Here is a 12,410-nt window from a genome sequence, read left to right on the forward strand (position 1 = left end):
CACTATGAACAACTTGGTGATAAGATGAATTATTGCCATCTTCCGAGTCCCAGGTTTGAACCTCATACCTACATACCATATTACTTCCAAGAACTGCCGCTTCAGATAGAGGTGCTAGGCTTATTTACAGGAGAGGAGAGACATGATCATGCTTACAAATACTGGAAGCTTTGAAACAATTTTTTTTTTAAAAAAAATTAATGATGCAACTATATTGAAAAAAAGTAAGACGCCTTTATGTACACAGACAATCAAATAGTATACAATAAAGCTCTTATAAACCCAGAACCCAGAAAAGAGCAAAACAACCCGTCAAACCCTCCTAGTCAGAAAGCACCCACAGTACCAAAAACTCACGCGAAACCCAAATCCCAAAAAACAATTGCAGCCCCCGTCAAAACTCTTTCCGAAAACACCCAAACCTGCCTTGAAAGCACCCCAACCAAACAAACCCCCCAAAACCCACTAGAAACCACGAACAACCCTCCCAAAAAAACACCCGCAAACCCAAAACCCACGTGAGACACCCAGTACCTAAGCTGACGGAAGCCGAAATACAAAACAAACCAAAAATACAAAGGAAATGCCAGAGCTACACACACACAAAAACTGCAGCGGTAGTGGCACACAATGGTCACGTGCACTAGGACGGTACATGGCAACCACGTGTTGTAGCGATGCAGAATCTGCCAGAGAGGTGTGCGCAGTGAAAAGGTCCCAAACACTGTAGATTTAACTCCATAGCTACACGTTGTAACGACGCGGAATCTGCCGGAGAGGTGTGCGCGGTGAAAATGTCTCAAACACCGTAGATCTAACTTCCAAGCTTCATAAGCTCCCTCAACCACGCGCTAGAACGGCGTGTGGCCGCCACTCGCAGTTGCGCCGACGACGGGGTAGAGCCGAAACACAATTGACAACTTGAGAAGTCAAATTGCATTGATGGGTCAAAATAAGAAGTCTTCAACCAGAACAATTTACAATAGGTATCTTCTAGCCTCAACTATGCTTAGACTAAAAATGAAATTCTTCTTGTGAAGTTGATGGAAACTTTTAACAGAAGCAATAATCAAATTACAACATTCAATAATTCATGTTTAAAGATATGCAAATATACAGAAACCATCCAGCAGTCCAGCCATGAGTGCATGCAAATATGTCGTCAGGTGAGGCTCATTCACCCCTTCTACAGTGTTCAAAATTATCTGTTCTGTCTTGCTCGACTCTACTTCCATCCTATTCTATCGTAGTCTTATTTTTGCCCATGCCAAATGATACTCTCAAATTGCATACACAAACACGTATCCATAAATCTAGAGTAATGCTAGAAGGAAGATTCCCATGTCTCCTTTTTGTTCTCCCAAAATTGAAATGACTTTTAAAATCACCCGTAACAGATATACTAGTTAATGGGCCGCCTTAGTAGTTTAATGGGCCTTATTAGTTAGTGACCTATTAGTTTAGTAGCTTTTAGGTGGATCTATATAAACAAGACTAGTTAGATGTTTTAGGCATGAAAATTGATATCAGGAGAGCTCCTCAAAATGCTCAGGAAGGTAGGCACCCTCGAAGTTGCCATATCTGTAATTTTCCATTGATTCAGTTTTAATTCCATTTCCAGATTCATCATCTATCTTTTCTTCCATTACCCTCCTCAATTCATCATCAATTCAATCCCATTCCAATTTCATTTTACAATTCTGAAATATAAACCCTAAATTTCTAAACAAATAATAAATCTGTTACATCACCATTAAATTTGTGATAGACCAGTATTGAATTTTAATACAATGATCATTTTAAAAATCACATTAATTTTAGGATACAAGAGAGACGTAGGTCTTCCTTATAGGATTACTCATAAATCTATAGACCACAAGAAGATATACCAAAGCATACTTAAGCTATCCAATGGTTCATAGAATTTCGTATCGCTAAATTATGCCATCAAAGATCAAACACAACATAGACGTCGAAGTAGTATCTTGATGGCTAGCCAAAGGGATGAAGTGAAGGATGGTTCTCTGAAAGCTCAACCCAACCAAGAAAAAAGAAAGCTCTTCAAGTTATCTCTCCAATGGTTGCAAACCGGAAAAGCTGCAGCTCTGAAACCCTCCCTTGGGACAACAAAAAGTTGTTTGCTTGGTGGGTAACAACTTATTTCCTACTTCGTCAGTGCACGTTTCAAGACCACAAGCATTGCAAAATGATACCAAATCTGATTCCTAAAAGAATCAAATGGAGCTTTTAAAACTCTCAACATTTTACACATTCAAACAATGAAAATCAGCAAAATCTATTTAATAAAAATTGTACCTTCATCATCAAGAGTTTGCATAGGTGTGCCAGTGGATACGGATGAAGCTTGTACCCACCATTATTTATACATGACAAAGCCAGTGCTCGTACCTTTTATGGTCAGTGACAGAAGCAAGAAATAAATATTCTCAACATTTTTATTGAAGTATGCAAAGATATAATTCTGGAAGTACACCACAAAGAGAGTTGAAAGCAACTTCTAACCCCACATCAACAAAATAAATTTATGAAACCAGTGAACTAATTAAGAACTCTTAAGAGCACTAAAATTGAAAAAGAGCCAGAAAACAGAGAGTGGAAGACCTCACCACCCTAAAAAAAAACAAGAAAAAGAAAAACAACTGGCATCTTTCCAAAATAAGTGTCTTGCTTTCCTGTCTGGAATGTCCAAAGACAAGGCCTCCACTTCCAAAAAGTAAAAAGCATTTCCTACTACTTTTTTCTATACTACCTCAAACTAAAAAAGAGAACAAAAAAAATAAAAATATCATTATTAAGATATTCTAGTGGTGTTCAAAATTCCCGCAAGACCGACCTGACCGAACTTGACCATGTGTGGCCGGTATTCCAGCCGGTTTGGTTTGGGGGTAAGAGCGATTTTGAGACTACCAACTTTTTTCAGTTCGGGGTTGGTTTTCAAACCCCGAACCAAACCCCAAGTTGTGTCCTCGTCTTAATTCAACTTCGCTTATTTTGTGATAACGTGTATCAGTAAGTATGCTATGCGCCACGTCCTTAGGTAGTGGTGTCAAGTCTTGAGTCAGAAGTCACGTGCTGACTAAGAAGCTTTATTTTTGTTTCAAAACTAATCATGTACACGTAATTTAAATCAACATGTCCTTGTAGTGTCTTAGCTGTCCTTGTAATGGAAGAGTATCTAGCAAGACGTGAGTCTTGTATTCAGTGGGTTAGAAAGTTGTGGGTAGCCTAACGTCTACTTTATAGAAAAGGACTACATTGATGTGGTACTAAGTCAAAGAGTGTATAAATAGTGCAGTGCTGTTGAAACTGATCATTGTAGTTAACAAAGATCCAAGTTACTAAAATGCCAGAAAGAAAGGTCAGGACAAAATTGATATATACAATTACCTCACTGATATAAGGTTCAATGATACAATACTGTTGATAGGATGCCTCAGCTGCAGCAGTTAGAAGGAAACGCTTATAATTTCCAATTCGGAAAAAGCTGTTACAAAACAGAGACAAGCTTTTAGCTTACAGTAACTCATATTATAAATGAATATGATATAGAAGATCATAAGACAAATCAAAAAAACAAAAAAAGCCTCCTAAACATGTTAATTTTAATGAAGCAAGTTAGCGACACTCAAGAAGCAAATGAAACCATTGAAAAATTATGGAAAATACCGCAAGATTCTCCGGGCAAAACACATTTCCTTTGACTTGATTATTGGAATGGGCACATGACGAAACCACAAAGAAAGTGATTCTCCCTGTGGATCAGAAACAGCTATATTTCACGTATTAAGGACGCAGCACAAGGCAGCAATTAAGAATGAACAAAATGAATTAACCACACCAATGAAGCAGAGATCAACCGTTGGTTGGCTGTTAGAATCAAGATGAAGAAGCACATAAAATGAATGGAACTCAGCTTCATTCTCATAAATAGAATTGGAACTTCGATTTGCATCGTACAGATTAAATAAAGATGTTAGAGCCTTCGTAAGCTGCTCCACGTTAAGGTAGTGCACGGAAGAAATATTTGGGTCGCTACTACAGCTTCGAAGCTTATGAAGAGAAATGACATGAAATTTAACCTGTGTGATAACACATATCATGAATTAATGTACAAAGCTTTAGAATGTTTCCATGGTTTCAAGCTCCCAACAAAAATTTATGATTTTGATACACAGTTTTCCTGCAAAGCCATGTAGAAAAGATGCATTCCATGTTTTGAAGTTTCAATGACAGTGAAGGGTATCAAGTGTGCTAATATGTCAATATGCGCATGCCAGAAGTTAAAAAATAAAGACTCCTTTTTCTGGTCATCTGCCTAGGGCAACTGGGCAAGAAAGTTAAATTAATCTAGGTACTTGCAAAGCTTTATAATTTAAAAATAAATAAATAAATAAATAAAAACACTATGATCACATCTGAGGATGCAAGGAAGATACAGAAATTGACCTCAAAAGGGGAGGGAGAGAGAGAGAGAGAGAGAGAGAGAGAGAGAGAGAGGTTACTGCAATTTGTCACTGGTGCAACAGTAGAAAACTATAGTAAGTGAAAATCAGAATTCGTATTCTTTACTAGTTGAGCTAAATCAGCATGGGTAAATGAAACTGACTTATTCTATAACATTTTTTGTTCAAATCCATACCTTCAACAGCATGACTTTCATACTTTAAGTCAGCTAACCCCCAGGTCCTCTCCCTATCCTCTATTCCATCACAATCCCCTGTTTCCCTCGAAAAAGACGACAATGGCTTAGTGCTCCTGATTTTCCTCTACCCCATCATAGATCTAAATATTATTTCTACTTTGCCACATAGGTTCACCAAAAGTACTGCCACCATGCATTTGTTAATGTCTCTTGCACTAACCAATTCAGAGCGCTCGTATATGGGTGGGGTTGTAAGGTTGGGGGTGGTTTCATGGCTTGAATGGTCGTGACCGAGAAGGAAAAATATGCCCTGGCCTCAGTATGATCCAACGACCTTCCATTATATACCAATCTCTAGATGGAAACCATGGAATAAGCATGCTATTCATTCTCTTTTGATAAGTAAAAGCATTTCTTCATTATAATGTCCTGCAGATTCCCAAAAAGATGTCTAAATAAAAAAAACCATAGAAAGATGGTTCAAGACATCCTAGTTGAGAAACATGTCTAATGTAACGTCATACATTTGGGACCAACAAATAGGTCCCAAATGCTACTGAGTACCGGTTTGGTTTGTGGAAGTATGTTCTATGTCAAGCGATAGCATTAAGGAACTAGTGAGTTTTCAACTCTCAACCTTACCTCCACCTTGATCTTACACGGAAGGAAGCGTTATTTAAGCTAGAGCTGATTGGCTACAATGGCATTTCATAAAATTATAAAATGGCATATCTCAAAGTAAATGGCTTTTTCAAATGTCTATTATGAGATAAATAAATTTCTTCCACAATAACATAGATTGCAAAGGTTTAGAAAAGAAAAACACTAATTTTTTACGTCAATGAGATATCATGTTTAGAGAAGGAATATGCTAATGTTGAACAGCTTATGACAAGGATGAAGAAGACAGAGACAATTGAAAAGTTTTCTCCAAGATAAACATACCATTTTCTCATACATGTAGATTGCTTTTTCATTAACAATATTCTGCATGCTCAGATCTTGCCTTATTGACCTTGTCCTATCGAAGATGAAGTCATGAACCACTTGAAAAGGATGTTCTGTAGAGTCCAACAAGCTTAAAAGGAAGTCTAACGCGTCTTCCAATACCGGAAGAGGCCGCAAATCTGATGGTTGCACATCTCTTATGGATATAGTTCTGCAAAACTAGTGAGAGGAAAGGAGAGTGAATAGTTTTCTTCAATTAACTACACATGCGCCCACACACACAAAATGGCAATTATAAACCTCAAATGGCATTGTGACCAAAAAGATAATTCCACAAAAATTAACCTCTATATTATCATGCATCGGAGATATCTTTATCTGAGGAGGAGGCTTCGGAGAGAGACTCGGTGAAATAGATATGTTTGTGATATTATACCATATGAGATATTCAAGTACATAGACGAAATTGAACAAAAAAAGGGTCAGGGTCATTATGCCTAGCGTCAAATTACAAAATAATGCATCATGGAGACCATTATTCTGATTCAATAAAAAAAATTTTGATAAGTAGAAAATTTTATAAAAAGCGTAAAAGGCACCCCTAAGCATACAGGAAGTATACAAAGAGGAAACCAAAACATGAGAGCAAGAGGAGAGAGGAAAAACACCCGAAAAACCCAAAAACATAAGGAAACCCAAAGACCCCTACAAAACCAGCCCACAAAGCCCAGAGACTAAAACATTACATCAGAGGCCCTCTTGCCTTGCCCCGGCTAGAACTAAAACCCCTAGCATCATAATTAATAGTGCACTCTAGGTTCATTCTGATTCAATAAATGCTAACACATAATACTAAAATGTGACAAAGCTGTTGCAACCAATAAAGAAATAATATATTAGATAACCAAGTATCAACTATGAAAGAGACACAAAAAAACCAGCTCCTCATACAAGATCAACAGAAACATTGGACATTAAAAATGAAAAACTGAAGACTCTTCAGTAAGGATTGCTTTGAAAAAAAGGCTTCAGCTATGTGATAATGAAAAAAAACGAAGACAGATGAGATGGGGCTGATTTCCAGGCCACTTACTACTAAGCAAAGACATAAACAGAAACAAGGAAATCTTGGTCCAGTAACTCCACTTTAGCAAACCCCAATTTCAATTGCATGATTTCATCTTTCACTTTAGCACACCCCAATTTCAATTGCATGATTTCATCTTTCATAGGATCAATTAAAACAACAATTAAATTAACTGGAGCAATGGAAAAAGCATAACTTGAACAGCATATTGAGGCTACCCATCAACTCCTGTCTTAGTAGAAAGAAACATGATAGAGCCTCAAATAACATATTGAATCATACTTTTTGAAAGTGGGGAGGCAAAACAGTGCTTAATAAACTTTAATTTGAATGTGTCTATGTTAGAATTTTGATTAAGTGATTAAATTCATCATTTTCTATTGCAACTAATAATTTATCATAGTACCAAAGCAGGTGGTTTTGAATTCGAACCCTCACTCTTCACTCTACCTCCTATTCAAAGTTAAAATTTCACGTGTTGGGCCAAAAATTTAAAGTTAAAATTCTATGTGTTGGATCTAGAGTCTAGACCCAGATGTGAAATAAATGTTAGAATATTGATTATGTGATTAAGTTCACTGTTTCCTTCTAGTTTACGTGTTGGGACAACTGGTAATTTATTAATCCGAGACAACCAAATTTGTTCAAAAGGAATGCATTAAAGCATGTAAATACATATTTCAGGAGGAAATTATCAACATTTTTAAAGTCAAATACATATATATTACCTTTTTAACAGCAAGAACAGGAGATGTTTTTCTAGGATTTCCATCCAGCCTCTCAAACACGGCTAAATCTCGTAGACGCTCACGTTGGGCCCTTTCACCCACTGGCACAACAAAGATGAACAACATAGGAGTACTAGCCATCAGCATATATAACACAATGCATAAATTCCACCATAATCATTGTCACCTAGAGTAGCAAAATGACTATGAATCATAGATTAGAATCTTCCATATTTTCCTGTACAACTTCAAAGCAAAGTTCTTAAAACCCCCATCAGATTTTTTCCATCTCACCCTTTATCAAATAGTATCTCAATTCATCATATATCCCTAAATCGTAAACTGAAGTGACAAAATCTTAACCATTCGATTAGGAATTTAAGAACTCCGCCATAAAATTACCTTAGAATACCAATACTTTTAGTGTAATGTAGAGGCAGCAGGACCAATATTTCAAAAATAAAAAAATCTTGTTGAAGACTGCAAATAGTACCTGGGCACATGAAGGGGCAAGTGCCAACTAAGGGGGGAAGATTGAAAGGGTCGTCCACTTCTTGGTCTTCCTGACCAGCTCTTCTGGGTTTAACAAAGCCAGGGGCATGACGGTTTGTGTTTGGAGATTTGGCATTCTGGGTGGGATTTGAAGGGAATCTTCTGTATGTCTGGGGACGCGTCGAAGAAGAAGAAGAAGAAGAAGGGTTTGGACGTTGTCGCCGGCTCCTCTCCATTGCTTACAGCTCCCAAGACCTTTTCGCCATGCTCTTGGTTGCTTCTTTTCGTTATTCCTAAGTAGTACTATGTTCTATATTTTTATCCTCCAATTTTCCACAATTTTGAGAGTTAAATCAATTATTGGATTCTTCATGTAAAAATAAATAAATAAAAAAATTATTTTCTTTTTTAGAAAAAAGTCAACATATTTACATTACATTACCCTAAAGCAACTGTTTGTCGTGATTTTGAAGGTTCGGTTGTTAAATGTTTAGCTCAAGTAAGCCCCCTTTGTTCTGCTATATTTGGTGAAGCCTCTGCGGCGCTTCTGGCAGCTCAACTGTCTTTATCTCTCAAGCTCATTTCAGTCATCTTTGAAGGCGATTCTCTTATGACGACTCTTACTATTAACGATCCTTTTATGACTCAGGATTGGATAATATCTTCAGTTATTTCGGACTCTTCATCCACAATTCCTTCCACAACTAGTTGGTCTGCTAGTAATATCAATCGAAGTGCAAATTTCTATACCCATCATATGGCAAACTAGCAGCAACTAGATTCATTTTCAGCTGCATTCACCTCCCTTCATGTTTCCAGATTTCCTTTCCACCCTGAATAAGAAAGGAATCTTCTGCTTTTTTTTGTTGTTGCTTGATTTAGTTTTTGTTTCAGTTTCTGATTTGTACTCAAAATAAATAAATAAATAAGTTTTTCATCAGATTCACCACCATACAGTATACTATTTATATTTTATATTTATTTATTGAGGTATTTTACAGAAAAATGTTTTATTTAGTAGGAAGAGTCTAGGAAGTAAGCAGCACGCGCGCTACCGACTTCACTTTAAGTGGAAATCGAAAGAAATCGTATTTTCCTACCTTTTTCTTTATTCGGGTGTGAGGGGGCTTTTTGCTTTTTGCTTTTTGAAGTGTTTATTTATGGAGGATATGAGTAAAAATTATCATTGGAATTTATACGGATTAATCTGAATATTCACATTAATGGTAATTTTTAATTTTTTACTTTCACATTAAAAAGTAAATATTTAAAAATAAGTACTTGAAAGTGCACGTATTATTTATTTTTTTCTAAAATATCTTTGTCGCTGATATTTTTTTATTTTGGGATAAATATATTTTAGCTCCTCAAATTATTACCATTTTTTCGGATGGCCCCCCAAACTACCAATGCTTAGATTTTGGCCTCCCAAACTACCACTTTCTGATTTTTTTGTCCCATCCATCCATTTATGCTGTCAATTCTAAACATAAATCTGAAAATACCCCTCCTACATTTTGAAATTTTCACGGTTAAAGAAAGGGTATTTTCGGGTTTTTGGCCAGTTTCTATTAGAATTGACGACATAAATAGACGGATGGGGCCTAAAAATCAGAAAGTGGTAGTTTGGGAGACCATCTAGAGAAATAATGATAGTTTTAGAGACTAAAATATATTTAACCCTTTTATTTTTGTAGCGGGGATTGCATCATCTACATATTGGCTGTTTCTAAAATATTATATAAGAATTGAATGATTATAGACACGTTATTCTATAAATATATATATTGTTAAAGTATTTTGATTTAAACAAGTGTTATTTAAAGGTTGTGACTTTTGTAGGTACAAACTTTTTTAGTTAATAGATTTATATACATTTTCTCACAACAATAATTATAAATAATAACATCATTTATTTTTTAAAGACACGAGAATCGTGGAAAGTTTCACCTCCGATTCAAAAGCCTCCCATTTAATTACTCTCTCTTTCTTTTCTTTTTTTCTTTTTCTTTTTTTTATAGATTAAGATTCTTTTAAATTATTTGTCCGAATTTAAGATAATTCAAGTACTTAATTTACGAAGATCCTCATCTCTTCTTTATAAAGATGGGAGTCCTGTCTATAAAAGTATATCCAAAAGCCAACCAGTACGTGAATAAAAGAAATCCATCTCATTTTTCAGCACAGTTGTCTCAATTCTCTGCCCGGCGCGCGCCTCCACTCCTCTACTCATCTGCAAACCTCCGCACCACCGTTGAGCTCCTATCCCGCCACCTCTCTCATCGTTGTCACGCTAGTTAGGGTCACGAGAAGCCCCCCAAAAAAAGTTGAATCTATTGTTTTTTGATTAATTACACCCAGATCTCTAAAACGACCACTTATGGTGGATGGTTGGACAAATGCTACTGCTTAACTTTTTACACATACATTGCCCTCATAGTATAAAATGAGAGCACATGAAAGGTTTTTGAATTGATGGCAATTAATTAAGGTGCTCCCAGTCCCACGAACAAATGTGAATTGTTAGAATATAAATTAAATAATTAAATTTATTTCTTAATTCTTCTAAATTAAGTTTTTGAGTCAAGTAGCGATTTAACGTAATATCAAAACATAGATATTGAGTTTGAATCATATTTTTATCGTTTACCTCACATTTTAATTAAATATTTCACGCGTGAAAGAATATTCTTATAAGCTTTTGAGTCGAGTGATCATTTAACATGTATTATACGCTCAGAGCAAGTTGTCATGCATATATACATCAATAACTACATCAATTGCATGCATGTATTCTCTTTCATATATATATAGCCAAAGGAAATCCAAAAGAAAATATTGTCAAACAATTATATTTCATTCAACAGTACTGCAATATTAATTGTTTAAACTAGAAGCACACCCCAAAATCTACAACATTTTTATATGATCTACTTTGCCAAATTCAATCCCAGCAGCATATCGATCGAGGTCTCAGCACACCAACCAATAAGTACTCTAAACTCTATCTCCAGCTTCCATGAGAAACCTCCAACTGATGAATCTGAAACTCTATATATATATATACCATATTAAAAGTCTGCAACAATCACATGAAAAATTATGTTTTTCTGCACAAACCACAAGCAAGAAAATTTCTCCATATGTGTGTGTGTGTGTATATATATATATATATATATATATGTTTCAGAAAACGATCCTATGTATTGATTATATGCCAATTTTTTTGAGAACCTTAATTTATTGCTAAAATTAACTAAAATGAGAAATTTATTGCTCCAACTGAAATGAAATTACTTTAGTTGGTTATTATTTTTTTTTTTTCCTTTTTTATGGACTTGGCTCACGTATGTGCTGTAAAAAATAAAAAATAAATAAATAAATAAAAATCAATCTACATCACATGATTCACATCTCTTGTAATTTTTTCAACGGTTCAAATTTAATTTTACTTTTTTTTTTCTTTCTTATGAAAAGTTTAAAATTAAATCTGGATTGTTGAAAAAAATATATAAAAGATATGTCGTAGTTAATTTCCAAATCCATTTTTTACAATATATATACATATTTCAATCACAAATTATAAAATTGATCAGGTATATATATATATATATATATATATATAGAAATACCTTCTTAAATGCTCCATAAACTAGAAAACATTTATGAATATGTATCAACTCTGAGTATATATTGTATACGTTAAGATTCTCTGAGAGTAGATATTTTGTCCTGAATGAATGCAACTAAACAAGTGATCATATATCATCAACCTAGCTTCTATTGCTTCCAAGATCCTCTCCATTATTTCATGGTCTAGAATCTAGATTTTGATAAAAGAATTAATTAATCTAAAAATTTGAGAAGTCTTATTTTTACTATATAAAACAATATTGCACGTGGATACATAGACGTAATATTGCACATGAGTTGAATCAAAATCGGAATAACTTCACTTATAACCTCCGATTTTTCATTACTTTTGAATATTTAAGGTACCTAAAATTTAAAAAGTGTTAATTAATTAGGATATACATCTTTCAATTTTTTTTCAATTTCAACCATCCGTTAAAATTTTCCGTTAAATTCTGTCAAAATTCTCAAAATACCCCTACTTTTCTTAAGGAAAAAAAAATGGCAAAGATTTAGATGTTGGTCAAAATTTAACGGAATTTGCAAAAATACTCATGCATGAATGTTTGAAAAAAAAAATATTGTAATTTAAAAAAAAAAACAAAACAAAACAAAATACATGAGCATTTTGAAAATTTTGATAGGATTTAACGAAAAATTCTAACGGAATGTTGAAATTGAAAAAATTGAAAGATAAATACCCTAAATTGATACTTTTTAAAGATTTGGACCTTATTTCAAAAGTGATGAAAGATCAGGGGTTATAAGTGAAGTTAACCCATCAAAATCTAATAGTGATCTATCATAAATCCAATAGTAATTTTAGAAGACGTCAAGTAAACTTTAAAAGGATAAAAAA

The 12,410-nt window shown here is 34.6% G+C and overlaps 1 protein-coding gene across 2 annotated transcripts; it reads right to left on the reverse strand.

Annotated features, from left to right (window-relative positions):
- Nucleotides 1-1,594: 1,594 nt before the first annotated feature.
- LOC133880556 (SAC3 family protein C) lies at nt 1,595-8,217 on the reverse strand. Of its 2 annotated transcripts, XM_062319510.1 has the most exons (8): nt 7,920-8,216; nt 7,427-7,527; nt 5,609-5,830; nt 3,879-4,100; nt 3,688-3,773; nt 3,409-3,505; nt 2,317-2,409; nt 1,595-2,225 (listed from the first exon to the last, which is right to left on the reverse strand). In XM_062319510.1, exons 1-8 carry the CDS (start codon nt 8,152-8,154, stop codon nt 2,067-2,069), a joined length of 1,215 nt encoding a protein of 404 aa, XP_062175494.1. In that variant the 5' UTR covers nt 8,155-8,216; the 3' UTR covers nt 1,595-2,066. The 2 variants fall into 2 exon arrangements, with proteins under 2 accessions (XP_062175494.1, XP_062175495.1); XM_062319511.1 differs by lacking the exon at nt 3,879-4,100 and having other exon boundaries at nt 7,920-8,217.
- Between the last annotated feature and the right edge of the window lie 4,193 nt (nt 8,218-12,410).

The sequence above is a fragment of the Alnus glutinosa genome, chromosome 10 (genome assembly GCF_958979055.1).
Source record: "Alnus glutinosa chromosome 10, dhAlnGlut1.1, whole genome shotgun sequence".
NCBI classification, from domain to species: Eukaryota; Viridiplantae; Streptophyta; class Magnoliopsida; order Fagales; family Betulaceae; genus Alnus; species Alnus glutinosa.